This window comes from Cyprinus carpio, chromosome A9 (genome assembly GCF_018340385.1).
Source record: "Cyprinus carpio isolate SPL01 chromosome A9, ASM1834038v1, whole genome shotgun sequence".
NCBI classification, from domain to species: Eukaryota; Metazoa; Chordata; class Actinopteri; order Cypriniformes; family Cyprinidae; genus Cyprinus; species Cyprinus carpio.
The window spans coordinates 13,156,638-13,173,116 of NC_056580.1; the positions used below are offsets into that span (position 1 = coordinate 13,156,638).

A 16,479-nucleotide genomic window follows, 5' to 3' on the forward strand; every position below is an offset into this window, starting at 1 on the left:
TTTTTTTTTTTAGACAGCTTTCCATATGGTCAGCAGAGGACAAAGGAGAAATTTTATTAAAGATCTTTACCTACTTTTACCATATTTAATAAGCATAATTTTGGGGCACGCCATAAAAAAATCTATTTAAAATACATTTTAAAAAATGCTAAATTTTAGCCATGTCCGGTTTTGTTTTTGAAAAACCAGAGGCAAAAGATATAAATAAATTACAGAATTTAATGTGAATTATATTTATGGACTAAATGATTTTTTATTGTTGTTTTAAATGCATTGTGGTTGTATTAAACTCAACTTGGAGACAATAAATGCCCTTGTAACAGTACCCTTATAACAAGAAATAAACATACAGTCAAAGTTTTGGCAGTGACATAAATTTTGTGTTTGCAAAGTCTGCTGCTTAAGCTGTTGTGGTATTCATTCACATTGTTTCTAGATTATTGTGTAGAGTGATCAGATGCATATTAAATAATTGTTAATAACTTCATTGTCCAAAAAAGGAACTTTTCATAAAAAAACTAATTTCACTTTTTTTATCCTGACACAAAATGACCAGTTAACATTAATTGACTAATCATATCAACAACACATGTGCATGTGTAAATTAGTACTAGTCAGGTAAAATCATTATCATACTAATTAGTTTGTAAGAGCAGACTGATTGCTATAACAGGAGGGAAGAAGCGCTTCCAATCATTGTGTTCTTGTAAGCAATGGTTTCCTCCAAAGAAACACATGCAGCCATCATCGCTTTGTATCAAAATGCCCTCACATGCAAGCAAATTACTACAAAGAATATTGCACCTGAAAGAACCATTTACCGGATCATCAAGAACTTCAAGGAGAGAGGTTCAACTGCAGTGAAGTCTTCAGGACGTCCCAGAGTGTCCAGCAAGCGCCAGGACCGTCTCCTCCTGAAGAGTCAGCTACAGAATCGTGTCTCCAGCAGTGCAGAGCTTGCTCAGGAATGGCAGCAGGTGAGTGTGAGAGCATCTGCACACACAGTGAGGCCAAGACTTTTGGACAATGGCCTGGTGTCAAGAAGGGCAGAGAAGAAGCCACTTCTCTCTAAGAAAAACATCAAGGACAGACTGAAATTCTGCAGGAAGTACGAGGATTGGACAGCAGAAGACTGGGGCAAAGTTATTTTCTCTGATGAAGCTCCCTTCCAACTGTTTGGGACATCTGGAAAAAGAAGAAAAGGTGAACGCTACCATGAGTCCTGTGTCATGCCAACAGTGAAGCATCCTGAGACCATCCATGTGTGGGGTTGCTTTTCATCCAAGGGAGTGGGCTCTCTAATAATTCTGCCCTAAAACACTGCCCTGATTAAAGAATGGTATCAAAATGTCCTGCAAGAGCGACTTCTTCCAACGATCCATGAGCAAATTGGCGATGATCCGTGCATTTTCCAGCATGATGGAGCACCATGTCACAAAGCAAGAGTGATAAAGAAGTGGCTCGAAGATCATTACATTGAAATTTTGGATCCGTGGCCAGGCAACTCCCCAGATCTCAATCCCATAGAGAACCTGTGGTGATTTCAGAGCCTGTTTCACATCTACATGTGCAACAGAGGTTGATCAGTTTTTCCAAATGACAAATGTTGCCACTGACATGGACTTCTTAGCTGTCAGCCATGAAAAAGATGCATGCACTATGCAAATAGCCACATCCGAAAAGAACACCATTACTGAAGTATGCATGTCTGATTTAGATGTCCTCGCTGAGGTATCGGATTGTTGGAGGTAATATTTTTTTTTTTTTTTTTTTTCAAATGAGCTGCGTATAACTTGCTGATCATTCACTCCTAGGAATTCATAAAGCTAAAAGAGACAACAAATGAGCTGAAACAGCTGAAGAGCAGAAAGGCAAGGTAATGTGCTTAAAGTGTTAAAGTGTGTAACAAAAATGAAAATGGTCATTTACTCACAAAACCTCAATACAAAACCCAAATACGAACATCAGTGCCGGCGCTGTGGTGGGGCATTCGAGGGCCGTGCCCCCCCTAGCGGTCATTGATGCCCCTCCTACAGGCCATGGCGTGGCCACCCCCCCCCCCCCCCCCCCCCCCCCCCCCCCCCCCCCCCAAATCCCTTTTTTAGTTATTATTTTAATATTAAATGTTCAAACTGTAACTTAAATAAAATAAAATAAAAGGAATGGGTAAAATGCATAATTTTGGTTGTTCATGGCACGTTACTAGGCTTCGTCATGGTGAATGCTTATTGGTCGCCGAGTAAACTTGTTACATTTGATTTGCAGCGCGCACACAAAATCCATTTCAAGTTGAAGAACAGTTTGTGCGTCTATATTATAGACAGTTGTTAGCAGCTAATTTAAAAAAAAGGCAGGTGAATTGTTGATGAATGTTTATGGGTTCTAACTGCATTTGTGTTTTATACTTGGTTGTCTGTAAAGATATATGGGCTTATGTCATTTCTGCTTGGTGCGTGCATAAAACTGCTGGGAGGTGTGTAACCCAGGTTAAAAACAAGTATTAGCATAAAGTAATAGCAGAATATACATTTATTTTTATCAGCACACTTTGTATTTTCTGTATTTTATTTTTTCCATTTCCTGTATTTTATTTTATCTTTTATCTATTTCTCAAGATCTACAAAATTTGCATTCTACGCAAATCAAAAACTAAAAAATCACTTAAACTATTATTGTTGTGACATCCTTATTCTCTGCAGGCGAATTTTAGTCTTCTGATTTAACTGGTCCATACGCAGACATTTGTGTGATGATGTTCAACTCGTTTTATGAAAAAAAAGAGCCTTAAGTTTTTCAGAAACATCTATACGAAAAAACTTTGTCTGATGGGGAAATTTTTTTTTGCCGGTTTTTCAAAGCTTCAAACTGATTCAGGGGTTTTTTTTTTTTTTTTTTGTCGTCGTAATTTGTTAATTATTTAAGTATAAAAAATATATAGCTATTCATTGTAGGCCTATTTTATGTTTTTTTATTTAACCTATATTATATTTATATTATTATTTTCTGTCCTGTTCTGTTGTTTAGGCCAGGGGTTTTCAAACTGTGGGTCGCGACCCACTTGTGGGTCGCAGAATGGAGCAATGTGGGTCCCACAGTCACTTGGCTGCAGCTAAATTTGTGTTTAAATGACACACACACTCACACAGTTCAGTCTAGGGCTGCACGATATAGCCTACTAACATTAATTACAAATTGCAATATCCATAGTGTGATTTTCGAATTGCAATTAAGTCCGCGATTTTTACATGCGTTGCGTGTTTTGAAGCACGGGCGCGCACGAGTTGTAATTACAGTGAGGGTCTCAGAGCAACGTCATTATTAAAAGGTTCGATCGGTCCGCATTATTAATGAGAAAAAAACTCGCTCACTTCAATGCGCTGTATTCTGCATGAGATTGCATACAACAGAAATTCAAATGTCACGGAAATGGTTTCAGGTAGGCTGTTCATTCTATCGTCTGTTTGAACTGCACTGGTTTCGTTCGGGAGACGACTGTAAAAAGCATTTCACATGCAGGGCATAAACGTACGGTTAATTGTAACACTACAAGATTTAAACATTTCCACATAACAAAATTTACAAAATTCGCAATATTTCCTTGACATATCATCTCTATATGGAGAAAAAAAAAGTTAAAAAATCTTTTGAAGATATTGCTGACCATTTATTTAACCATTGCAAAAGCAAATTTCTGACTGAAGTAAATTTGTCATCTCGTTTTTTTAGTGTTCATTTAAAATGAGACCCATCTGTGTTTTATTTTTGAGGCTCACAATTATTTCAATCTCCAAACTGTTTTTTAGATAGTTCTGCTTTTTTTTTTTTTATTTATCCTTTATTTAGCCAGGAAAAAAATCCCATTGAGATATAATAATCTCTTCTTCCAGGGAGACCTGGTCAAAAACGGCAGCACACATATAGTTTCAAACACATACATAATTAAAACACAAACAATCCAACAAATCAAAAATAGATCGAAGTTCAAGAAAAACATTTACAAGACTCTTTAAATGTAGAATACAGAATAAATTTAAAAGTGCTCAAAGATGGCAAAGATCTTTACTTCTTATGCTTTCCTAAAAAAGTGTTGGATTGTGCGCCGCTCTCCCTTACACACACACACACACACACGGAATGACCATGAATGCATTTTCAGATTACAGTTCACTGTAGTGAGCCTGTTTCACGTTTTTATGGACGGATCATATTTTAACATCTGTAAACAAAAAAATTTAAACTTAAATATTATAGTGAAATTTTACAGTTGTACACTAAAATAAAATGGTTATTTTTCTTAAATCAAACTTTTAATTAAGATTAGGCTTAAAGTAATGTCAATTGTTTTTTTTTTGTTTTTTTTATCTCAAATATTTTGGTGGGTCGTGAAATAGATTATACTTGTCTAGGTGGGGTCGTGGAAATGGAAAAGTTTGGGAAACCACTTTAGGCTATCTGTTTCTGGGCCGGGTTTTGCCGATATCGATGTAGCCTAGCCTATCTTAGCTCTTAAAAGCGCTCTCTACGTGCAACGTTATGAAACGTTAGCCGCAATTCCTCGCGCGTTTCCCAAAAAATGTAGGCTACTGAACTCGTAGAACGCGAGAATAGGTTACGTGCTACTTGAGTCGCTGTCCATTCGCTGACGTGCTGAACTAGGCTATACTAACCTTATATGGAATCGTATTCTGAACGTTTAACCTAACAATCGTCATCTGTTGTGTAGTATTAGGAATCAAGACAGGTAAAATTATAAAAAAAAAATAAAAAAATAAAAAAAATTATATATATATATATATATATATATATATATATATATATAATGACATTCTATATAGATAGATCATTGGAGCTAACATTCTAGGGTAGAATGTCATTCTATATAGATCATTGGAGCCGTATCCGGGTCGGCAAAACAGCAAATTTCAGCGCTGTCTTCTGTTCCTCTTTTAGATAAAAAACCCAAGTCTAAATCTTTCATTGTTATTCTATATAGATCTTTCAGATTTAGGTCTGGATTTCCATGCTACTATGATGTTGCCAATGCGTCAAAAAAATATTTATCAAATGACAGTGCCCCCCCCGCCGATGATCCAATCAAAACCCAGAAAATCCAAAAAAACTCATAAATAAGACTTTCATTCATCTTCTAAACACAAACCAAGACTGAAAGAGCATTCCACATTCCAAAACTTTGACACTTCAAAAAAATGTATAAAGAAATTGTAAACATAATCAGTATAAACTGAGCAGTTTAAACCAATTCTGACAAGATGCAATCACTTTATATGATGTAATTTAGGCTTTTAATTGCTCTGATCGCTCACATACTGCGCTTGGATCGCTCATTGAATATCATAACCGTTCATGCTTGACACATAAGAACAAACCTCATTAGTTGTTGTGCATCCAGCAAGCACATCTGATTGTCTATTTACCGTTTTTGATGTGCTTTATGTATGTGTTGATTGGTGTTTAATTATTTTGATTTTACTTATTTTGATATTTTTTTTATTCAAAAGTAGCAATGTTTCTCAGTGTCATTTTTCAAGTGTAAAATGAAGTGTCAAGTGTCCAAATTAATGTGGATAATGTTACTTTTTTACATTAATTAGAGGTTATAGAGATTGCTGTATAGGCTATCCATTTGTACATAAGGTACATGAAATTAATAAATTAGGACGATTATACTTTTAAGTGTAAAAATATCCTGAGTAAAATATTAAACATCCTTAGGGTTTCACTTTTTGAGACATCGAGTGCCCCTCGAGTAAAACAAATTTTTAGTACAGTTATTAGCTTTGTGAAACCATACTCCAGTCTTCATCAGTGCTCTGCAACACAACATTTGTTGTGGTTTCACTGCAGCAATGTATTTTAAAATATCTAGAAGGATCATGTCAAGTTTCATGTTATGTTCTTCTCAGCCCTAGTCCTGGCGGTGAGCACTGCAGGAGAGTTTGTGAGTGTGACGGTGTCCAACAGCTGAGAAGAGCAGAATTGTGTCTTCTCGCTCTTCAGTTTGTCATGTGTCAGCAGCACTGCTGGAGACATTTCTTCACCTCCCCACTGGGTCAAAATCCTCTTTGGGGGTAAGAGATGGCTCACAGAAAAACTTGTATTATGACAATTCAATTCTTTTCTATTAAGGTATTCTATCCTAACCTTTGAGGTCAGCTATTTTTGTATGTTCCTTAGGACTGAGGGTCTGCCAGACAGCAAAGCAGAAACACTGAACATACTACAGAGAGATTACCATGAGATGAGGAAACAGACTCTAGCAGGCACTCCTCTGGATAATCTTAAGCACCTGTCAGTAGACTCTGAAAAGACAACTACAAGGGCAATCTACAGCCCCGCATTGGTATGACAAAATTTGGAATTGTTTCGAAAGGAGGGAAAGTATGGACTGCAAAATATAAAAGTGCTGTTATATAACTGCTGTTTGAAAATTAAGTATAGTTTTGAGGCTGTAAGTTCCTCATTTCTGTTGGCTGATTGAATTGGTGACTAACTAATCTTTGCTACTCTCTCACAGGGACTGATGAAGATGAATCAAAGCAAAGTTCCCTCTTGTGCATTACAAGCTTGCCCTGCAATACTACTGAGGTAGAGTGCAAACTTTTCAGTGAAGTTACTCTTGGCCTCTAGGGGGCAGCAGGCACCACTATATGTTCTATTTACTCTAGCGTGAAGTGCTGATTTGGTTTGAGAAGTACAATACCACAAATCTCCACTTTCAGCAACAGTATGAGGTAAGCATACTCTTAACATGCTAAATTTATCCCACGTACGCCCAAATGCTGAGATTAACCACTGGTTAATCAAAACCATCACTTTTGGTTTTTGGAGTTTGTTTTCAAGTGAAATGGTATTTTAACATACTAATTATCAGAATCTCAGTAAATGGCAAACCTATAAAGTTAAGTATCAATGTGTAAATAAACATGGACGAAAACAGTTTCATAAGGTTTCTAGCAGGAAACATTTCTTGCTGAACTGGTATGGTACTCATTTAGCCTAATCTCGCTGTATCTCTATAACAACAATCAAGAGTTTTCAGCTCCACACCCAAATTGTGATGGTTACAGTTGTTATATCACAGTGTTTGCTTTTTTATATTAATCTTGATAAACCTTGTAGTAATGCTGAATACAGTAGTTCTAGGCTTTAAAGCATTAGAGATTATTCTTAATGAATGTGCTTTTGTAGGGCAGCTATTGTCTATGTCAAGAGCCAAAGTGATGCCAAGGCATCAGTTAAAGACCTAAATGGGTGTTCCCTTCAAGGCCACACTGTCCAGTTGGTGCGGCTCTGTGGGCTTGGCTCAGCTGATCCTAAACTGATCAGTGATCAGTCCCACAGCACCTCAGAAACCTATGAAGCTGAAACCGCAGGGGGTGGACTGGGAGCTAAAGGTGTAACCTACAGTTCATCACATGGAGTAAGTACAAGTGGCAGGCTTTTTAGAAAGTTTATGTTCAAAATTAGTTTGTTTTCTGTCATTGGTACTTGTTCTGAAACGCCACCCAAATGTAGGCCGCCAGAGGATCGTAGATGCCCTGCTGGAACTGTGGGCCAAGCATCAGGGTTTCTTCAGTGGGATTCCTTTGAGATCTATAGTGGATATGACCTCCGAGCTTCTCACACAGGCCTCTACCCCATCATGTATTTGAGTTTGTGCTGTTTTAAGCAGTGATAAAGGTCTTGTAAATAGTTCCCTGACCAGTATGACTGGATTTCAGTTGTCAGTTAAATTTTTGCAACTCATTTTTATGTTATGTACAGCCATTTCGTTGTAATTCTTTAATCAGAGCATTTCCTTCTCTTGGAACTGGAGTAAATTTTGAGTTAATTTCAGGTTTTTCAGGTTTTCATCTCTGCTGTTGTCAGTTATGAATAAAAGTTTCCCTGTTTCCTGAATAAAGCAGTTTTCCTGTGTTTCCTATAATGATTTGATGAGTGCAAGCCCAGGCACAGTGTAGAGCTGCTCATTTCAAATTTCAGAGCTTTTCAAGCCATCTGACAATGGTCTTTTGCAGTCGCGGGGGCCCTTTTATTGCAGGGACCTTTTTATCACTCCTTTCAACTTTATCACTCCTTTCAAGGTAAAACCAGAACTATATATTTATATATATATATTGGAAGTCAATACCTAATAGGATCTCCACAGTTCTTTCTGTGGAACAGGTGGGGATTTAATTAGTGATGATCACATGACTGCTGACTGCGCTGGATGAAATTAACAGGCCAGATATTTAAGGATTTAGATGTTTAATGTACTACTGACATATTAAACAGATTTATAAAATGCTTTAAATCTAATTTTATGAGTTTAAGAAGAAACAGCATGCAACTAAATATTTTTTCGTGTAATTTGACAGTTTAATGTGCGATATTGATTTACATTTTAGAGCAAAATGTGATTGCTCAATCCATAACAAAACGCCTGCATTGGTTACTATAGTCAACTAATTACAGGGTTAAAGGTCCTGCTTCGTCCTAGTCGGCGTTATTTTTTTCTCTCATGACTAGCCCCGCCCTTCACCTGATTAATATTTTCTTTGATTGGTAAAGACATTGGAATGACCTGTTTATTGTCCAATCAGTGCATGGTTGGAAGTCTCCCTACTAGCCAATCCCAGCGTAGGGGGCGTGGCTTGTTGGGAAAACTGGAAAAAATGTCCAGTCTCTTCTCCCATGGGCGGAGTCTAAAGTACTGCGAGGGACGCGGTAGGCACTCAACTGTTGAACTTCCACACTGAAAACAACCGGATGATGAATAAAACAGTCTGTTTACAAAGTTTCAAATGTGTTTGCGACTGAAGATTTGAAACTCAGTATGGATACAGTGCCTATTTAAGTAGCTACTGCAGTGGACCTCAGCCAGAGTGCGACAGTAACACTCACCTCGAATGTGGATTATTGTTCAGAGTAGCAGTATCGCCTCGGATTTCACTCATGTGTTTACAGTGCACTGGACACTAACTTCAGTCGTGTGTGCTCCGCTGTGATGTGGAGAGCATGGACATAAAGAAGATCTCAGCCACTCACGGTATAAAAAACGGACATTTATAACACAGACTTTTTATACAATTGGGAAGAAAAAAAAACTCAGTTGACGTTGAACGGGTTTTTCATTTTTTAAGGAATAATGTGGAAACCTTGCCCATTTACACGTCACCCGGCCCTTCTAGTTTACATAGTCTTGGAAATATTTATTCACAGCGTCAGAGGTAAGAGTTTAGTGAAATCACATCTGTCATCAAAATACTACGTCTGATTTCCTTTAGATTACAATGCAAATAGATTTAATACATAAGTAAATGCGAATACATTAAATAAATGTTGTGAATTTTGTGAAAATAAAAGTGAACTGTGTTTGAAAATTAATTTTCCCTCATTTCTGTATTAATTCATTGCATCAATTTATTTAGTGTTTCATTTATGTGTTTATTTCACCACCATGATAATAAGGGGAGGACAGTTTGCCCTAGTTATTTTTCTGAACAATTTTGTGACTTTGTATCGTTTCTCATGGTCCTGTGTTCTTAGCATGAATCACTTGTGTCGTAGTATTCCTCAGTTGTAAGTCTCTTTAAATAAAAGAGTGTTAAATGCGTATTTTCATAATACCGATTTGACCTGCAATCGATCGTTTATTTATTTATTTATTTTAGGTCTCAATGTTTGCATGAGCGGCAGCGCCACATCTTGTGAAGAATGTCTCCTCATTCACCCGAGCTGCGCCTGGTGCGCGCAAGAGGTACGCGCGTGCACAATAATGCGAGAAACTCTTATCGACACTTGATGTTTGAGTTGTGACTGTGTCACAAAACCGAGCTGCCTACCTAGACAGTATGTTTAGCCATCATAGACTTATTCAAATACTGTCTAGTTAGGTAGACAGGCCACTGATTTATTTCTAATTTTAATACACTTGAATAATTCAGTGCTTCTGACTGTTGACAGGTTGCTAAGAGCATTAGTGCTGTATCTCATCTCATTTGTGGGTTTGCTCATTTATTTAATGGTTTCCTCACATTACTTACCACAGCGATCTTTATTCCTGATTCAGGACTTTGGACAGGTCAGAACTCTCAACTCACGGTGTGATTTTAGCCAGAACTTACTGAAAAGAGGATGCGATGCACCTTTTATAGAAAATCCCAGGAGCGGCATCTCTCTGTTGCGGAGCAAGCCTCTGAGCTCCAAAGGTTCTGGGGTGACCCAGTATGATGTCATCCAGATATACCCACAGAAGATCTCGCTCAGCTTAAGGCCTGGTATGCATCTGCTGATAGATTTAGAAAAAAAACATTTGTAGATATCTTGACATTGCATGTCAGTGTAATAACTCTTACATCCTTCAGGTGACCAGACCTCTTTTGAGGTACAAGTGCGTCCTGTGGAAGACTACCCTGTTGATTTGTACTACCTGATGGACCTCTCGCTTTCCATGAAGGACGATCTGGACACAATCCGCAACCTGGGCACCAAACTGGCTGAGGAAATGAGGAAGCTTACAAGTAACTTCCGCCTTGGCTTTGGCTCCTCTGTGGATAAGAACATCTCACCCTTCTCCTACACAGCCCCCAAGTACCAGGACAACCCATGCAATGGGTAAGAAAGAGACCTCTCACAGATCTGTGATGAGCTGTAAACAGGTTTGGGATTGGCTTTTGCCTTGTATCTAAATTCAAATGCAAAAAGACTCTTACGCCTTTTGCCCTTTAATGCCCTTTGTTATGCAATGAAGAGAACAGCTACTTGTTAGTGAGAACTTTTTGGACACAGTACTTTTTCACTTGGTGAAGTGTATGTGTCTTAATTTCCACAGTTCTGCACTTGTTAACCAGTCTTAATTAACATTATAAAATAAATCCTTAATTTAGTTAAGAGAAACATTCAAGGCATATTGTCCTGCTTTCACTGGTGGTTCTCATTCTGATCCAATGCAAAATAGTGGTAGACTTTTTGGAATGTGTGACAGAGCAGATTGAGGTTGTAAAGCCAGTACTGCACATGGCTCAGAGAAGCTATTACACCATGCAGCCCCTGCCCATCATGCATCAGTGACCATGTAGGCTATGCTTTCAGTCCTCTTGAATGCTCACTGTACCACAACAGATATCATAGGGACAAGGCATTCGTACACGTCACTCTGCCCTTTCAAAAATAACTATTTACTACTATAAACCATATTTAATATTTTAACTATATTTAAAATGGTGCATTTATGGTGACTTTTTGCACATGCTAATATCATGTATAACTATATTTTACCATATACATAATAAATCTAAATCTATCTATTTGCTTTGTTTGAACATGATAATATAATGTATATTTAAATCTGTAGAAGTTCTGAATTATGATTAAAATATAATATCAAAAACATTATAATTAATTTAATGTATGATTTCAGTGTTGCTGATTAAGCTTCTGGTTTCTTCATCTCTTTTTTTCTTTCTATGTGTTTATAATTTCTCTCTTATTACAGATATAAGTTGTTCCCAAACTGTGTCCCTACGTTTGGTTTCCGTCACCTCTTGTCTCTTACGGACAAGGTTGACCGTTTTAATGAAGAAGTGCAGAAGCAGATGGTGTCGCGGAACAGGGACGCACCAGAGGGGGGGTTTGATGCCATTCTGCAGGCTGCAGTTTGCAAGGTAAGCAGTCAGTAAAGACGGGTCATTTTGCTGTTTCATCACTAAGCTTCTTTGACTCCTTCAATTCCCCACAGAGACACGAAGCCTGTCCAAAGAGACAGAATGTCTTGTTTCTGTGCTGTGCTCTCTGAGCTTTATCAGAACAGATACATGTGTCTGAGTTCTAAAAGAGACATGCTAATATTGCATGACATCATAGACTGTACAAATATTTGGTTTGGCATGAAAGGCACGATCACAGCATGCATGAGAGAAAGAGACATTTATGCACCGTACAGTATGTGTTAATCAATGCTCGTTCTTGTTTGTGAGACTAGTGAGATCTTGTATGTTGAATTTGCCATGGGGTTCTCAGTTCTTCAGAAATGCCTGAACATCCTGTTTTTGACTATTCAGTCATCTAAAACGCTAGTCAACATGTTCTCTGACATTTATATATTGTATATTTGTATCTAAATTTTAAGGTAAAATATATGCAATTGTGAATAAAACTGTAACTGGCCACCAATTTTAAATACCTATTTTGCCTGCATTTTTTTTTTTTTTGAAAGTATATTTAAAATGGTTTTGTGTTGTGGCACTAATGTTTAAAAGTATATTCTGTTTAGTCTCTTAATTAATATGAGGCCATAAAAGCTGTATGCATAATAAAAAATAAAATGAAAAAAGAGCTCCCAAAATGCTTTGCATATCTATTTCATATGCTAATTTATACTACTACTACAACTTTTTATTTTTAAACAAATCTATTTCTCAAAAGTGATCGTCGATGTGTTATAATTTTCATATGTGAATACATATTCATATGTGACAACTGTGTAATATAACTTAACTGATCTATTAACTATACAGAAACATTGCATACATGTACAACATATTAAAATGAAAATGGTATAGAGATATAACAAGATATAGGCTGGTATAAGTGAGAATTTTATCTCATTGTTGCAGGAAAAGATTGGCTGGAGGAAAGAGGCCTACCATCTCTTGGTGTTTGCCACCGATGATGTCCCTCACTTGGCTTTGGATGGCAGGCTCGGTGGACTAGTGTATCCTCACGATGGACAGTGTCACCTGAACGACAAGAACGAGTATAGTGCTGCAAACAAGATGGTAAAGCTTTAAAACTGCAAAATATAAATGGATATAAACTGAACCAAACAAATGTTCTTCAAGTTTATGTGGAGACACATTTGGGTAAATTAATTGACTGTCTGAATAAGATTAGATTGTTTTATTGTAAACGCACTTCATGCCCAATTGCTTGTCCTTAATTGCCATCAGCCGTAAATGCTTGAGATTAAAAAGCTTAAACCCCAGCAGTTTTCTGTTTTCAGAACCTTATTAAGAAACCTTCAAAGGGATTTGTAGATAATTTGGTTTTAAGGATTTGTGCACTTACTGTTTCCTTCTTTTTTGACCAGTTGATGTCTCTTTGTATGTTCATAACTCTTTTTTTGGCTTTGAACTGGTTAAAATGCTTTTTTCCCCCATCTATGTCAAAGTGCAAGAACAGATGCTGTGCTCGTCTCTGTGCAATTTGGGTTTTATCTAAAGCAGATGAGTGTTTTAAGAGAGAGAGAAAGATCGCTCTCCAGAAGGAAAACAAACAAAAGCAGTGTGTGCTTTCTACTGTGAACTAGGATTTGATATTTTTGCATACATCTTGTTCTGTAAGAAAACGTCACTTAAAAGTGCTTAACACATCACTGATCATTCATTAAAGAGATTGGGCACAAACTCCTTGGATTCTCATGCAGGTCAGTAGCAGAGGACGCCTGTAGCTGAATACAGAGGAAATGGGTGGGAAGGATAACAGAAACCATGGAGGGGAATCAGAAGAGCAATCACTTCCTTTTGCAAACTTCCCAACATAAATAGTGCTGCAGGGAGCGAGGGATTGAATAAATGTATCTTACTGATATATGGACATGTGGCGTCTCTCCACAGGACTACCCTTCACTCGCTCTACTTGGAGAGAAACTGGCTGAAAACAACATTTTCCTCATCTTTGCTGTGACCAAAAGGCACTATGTTCTTTACAAGGTATTTTTTATTCACCATAAGCTATTTTGATCGATGTTGAGCTGTTTTTGTTTTGTTTTGATCTCAGTGTCTTTTTACCCGTAGAATCTCACAGCATTGATCCCTGGGACTACAGTGGAAATCTTGGACCAAGACTCCAAAAACATTATTCAGCTAATTGTGAATGCATACAATGTAAGTTGTTCTTATTACCATCTTGTACTGTGGGTGCACATAAAAGAAAATGGGCTCTTGTTGACCCCAAAAACGGATCCCTTCATGTAGGATGTGTATTGTAAGGTTCAAGGTTGAAGCTGTGATGTATATTGACAGCCTCTTATGAACGCACTGTTCATTTTCAGGCAATAGTAAACACACTTCAGGGTCAGGCAACTGTTTGATAACAACACAGTACTAAATAAAGTATGTAAATTAATTGCAATTTAATTGGCAACATAACTGATTACCTCTTGTTTTCAGCTAATAAATGGTTAGGAATTAAATTAGGAGCTGATGATGTTGTGATTTTTAGGAAAGCTTTGCTCTTTTGCTGTGTCTTCACTGTGTGGTCACATGATTACATAAGATAAGAAATTTCCTGTTTTTGTCAGTGCAGAACATTTGATGGGCTTGTCCGTGTGTTTGTTTAAGTTCATACAATAAGCTTTGTAGTTTGGTATTGCTGTATTGGAAGAGCGCTGCTGTCTTGCAAAAAATGGACTCGAAAGATGTTCTTTGGCTGAAGATTTTTTATTTTTATTTTTTTTTGTATTGGAGGACATGCATTTTTATATAAACTTAAACCTAAAAAGTATGTTCACATGAATAACACCAACTACCGTTCAAAAGTTTGGAATATATTATTATTTTAGTTTTTGAAAGAAGAAAGAATACTTTTATTAAGCAAGAACACATTAAATTGGTCAAAAGTGACGGTACAGACATTTATAATGTTACAAAATATTTCTATTTCAAATAAATGCTGTTCTTTTGAATGTACAACAGGAATAGTCTTACTGACCCCAAACGTTTGTACAGTAGAGTAGATCCACTGGAAATCTGCCTTGAAGTCTTGCAAACACAATTAAGTGTCATGGGAAGCAGCAACACAAGACAGCTTTGTAAGGGAAAAAAAATTGATGATGTGAAGATATGAAAAATTCAATAATCAGTTTATAACTGGTGACAAACACTGACTAAATATCAAGTCAGGGTTTTTTTAATTGACCCAGTTACTTATCTCTCCTGACTGTCGGTTTACACCAAAATATGCCAAAGGCTATGATTGCTGTCATGGATATGATGTGTTTTGCTGTTGTTTTTAGTGGTAGTATGCTGTCCAAGAATATGACTGAATGTTTGTGGTTTCACTTTTTGGTGCTAGAGCATTATAGAAACCAAGTATGTCATTTTCTCCATTACCTTAATTAATTGTAATTACTGAAACTTAGATGCTTTTGTGTTTCATGCATGATTTTGTTTTATTTTTCTTTAATCTAGAACATCAGGTCGAAAGTTGAGCTGAGCGTATGGGACCATCCTGAAGATCTCAATCTGGCTTTCACCGCCACCTGCCAAGACGGCCAGCCCCTGACCGGTCTCCGCAAGTGTGCTGACCTCAAAATTGGTGACACTGTTAGTACTTTATACTTTATCAAATATTGACTGTGCCTTTTACACTAACTGTGAACAGTTCACTGTTAAAACGCACAACAGCTGATCCTGTCCTTCTGTCTGCAACCTGAGTGTTTGATGTGAAGTCTATGGCAAGGAGCTCAGATCTTATTTATACCTCTTGGATTTAAGCACAGAGTGCTGTATCCTGTTGCCTCGTACAACTAAAAGAGAACTGATGGTAGTCACAATCTTAATGAGGATGTAGAGGAAGTGACAAAAGGTTAAACCTTACAGTCTCCCAAAATGGTCAGATCACATTTGCACACAGATTGAAAACTTGCCCTTGTTGACCTGCATATAATATCCTGGAAGTGGCCATTTACAGATAACCTGTGGTTTTCAGCAGGTACAAGTAACATGGCTTAAATACTGCTAGACACTTTTAGGCATATTGTTTAGATCTTCCTGTGTTAGATGAAGAGTTATTTACTCAACGATAACATGTTAGATTTGAATAATATGCCATGGTCTGCACTCTCACGTCTTTATGCTGTTCATATGGTGTAGATTGTAGTTGCTGGATCTCCCATACATTCTTAATTAGACAGACATGGTAAAACTTCTATAGAACTACTTGGTACAAGTCACCATGCCATGATCTGACCCCTGGATTCAAGCAGAGTTCTCCGCTCTTGCCTGTACCATTCCTATTTTGCCTAATTGAATGTAGAGAAGGATTGTGAGGGAAAGTGGAGGGGTAGAACTGAATACCCTCTCTGAATGGAGCAACCTAATTTTCTCTGGCTGCTCCAATAGGCCTAGGGCCTTTGTGTCTCATCCACGAGGGAAATTTGTCACACTGTGCCCAAGTGCCAATCATGCTTTTAGAAAGGGGAGCACAACCCAAACAGATCCCATGTGTCACTCACGGTCCTCTGCTGAACCCTCTGAGGAGTCGCTGCTGCATTTCAATGGGCTCACACAATAACGCAGGGTTCTTCTGGGTGAGGAGCTGTGGAAAAACACAGGCCTTAGATACAGAGGCAGCAGCCCAGATTCTAAAGTTAAGCTTAGATTCCTTTCACAGAAGTAGATCCAAGCCCCTAGAGACTATTAAAATGTCCCACACACATAACACATTCATCTAATCCTATATTAAGCTGACTGG

At 37.6% G+C, this 16,479-nt stretch overlaps 2 protein-coding genes and 1 long non-coding RNA gene across 4 annotated transcripts in view; all 3 read left to right on the forward strand.

Moving 5' to 3' along the window:
- The first annotated feature begins 1,461 nt into the window (after positions 1-1,461).
- Positions 1,462-6,083, forward strand: LOC109096229. Its single transcript, XR_006160791.1, has 3 exons — positions 1,462-1,748; positions 1,815-1,876; positions 5,925-6,083. It is a non-coding gene; the product is annotated as an uncharacterized LOC109096229 (long non-coding RNA).
- A 528-nt stretch (positions 6,084-6,611) lies between these two features.
- LOC122134416 (RNA-binding protein 44-like) lies at positions 6,612-7,678 on the forward strand. The gene is made up of 3 exons (XM_042763590.1): positions 6,612-6,752; positions 7,210-7,441; positions 7,537-7,678. The coding sequence occupies exons 1-3, from the start codon at positions 6,748-6,750 to the stop codon at positions 7,552-7,554; spliced, it is 255 nt and encodes an 84-aa protein (XP_042619524.1). The 5' UTR covers positions 6,612-6,747; the 3' UTR covers positions 7,555-7,678.
- A 995-nt stretch (positions 7,679-8,673) lies between these two features.
- Positions 8,674-16,479, forward strand: part of LOC109096544 (integrin beta-5-like) — a 29,526-nt gene continuing 21,720 nt past the window's right edge. Inside the window, exons 1-10 of one of the 2 annotated variants that reach the window (XM_042763588.1) lie at positions 8,674-9,052; positions 9,147-9,233; positions 9,678-9,763; positions 10,076-10,283; positions 10,371-10,620; positions 11,501-11,669; positions 12,621-12,782; positions 13,620-13,715; positions 13,800-13,889; positions 15,195-15,329. In XM_042763588.1, the coding sequence (XP_042619522.1) occupies positions 9,022-9,052; positions 9,147-9,233; positions 9,678-9,763; positions 10,076-10,283; positions 10,371-10,620; positions 11,501-11,669; positions 12,621-12,782; positions 13,620-13,715; positions 13,800-13,889; positions 15,195-15,329 (1,314 nt within the window). In that variant the 5' untranslated portion in view covers positions 8,674-9,021. The remainder of the gene's footprint in view (positions 9,053-9,146; positions 9,234-9,677; positions 9,764-10,075; positions 10,284-10,370; positions 10,621-11,500; positions 11,670-12,620; positions 12,783-13,619; positions 13,716-13,799; positions 13,890-15,194; positions 15,330-16,479) is intronic. The other variant, XM_042763589.1, reaches the window with a different exon arrangement.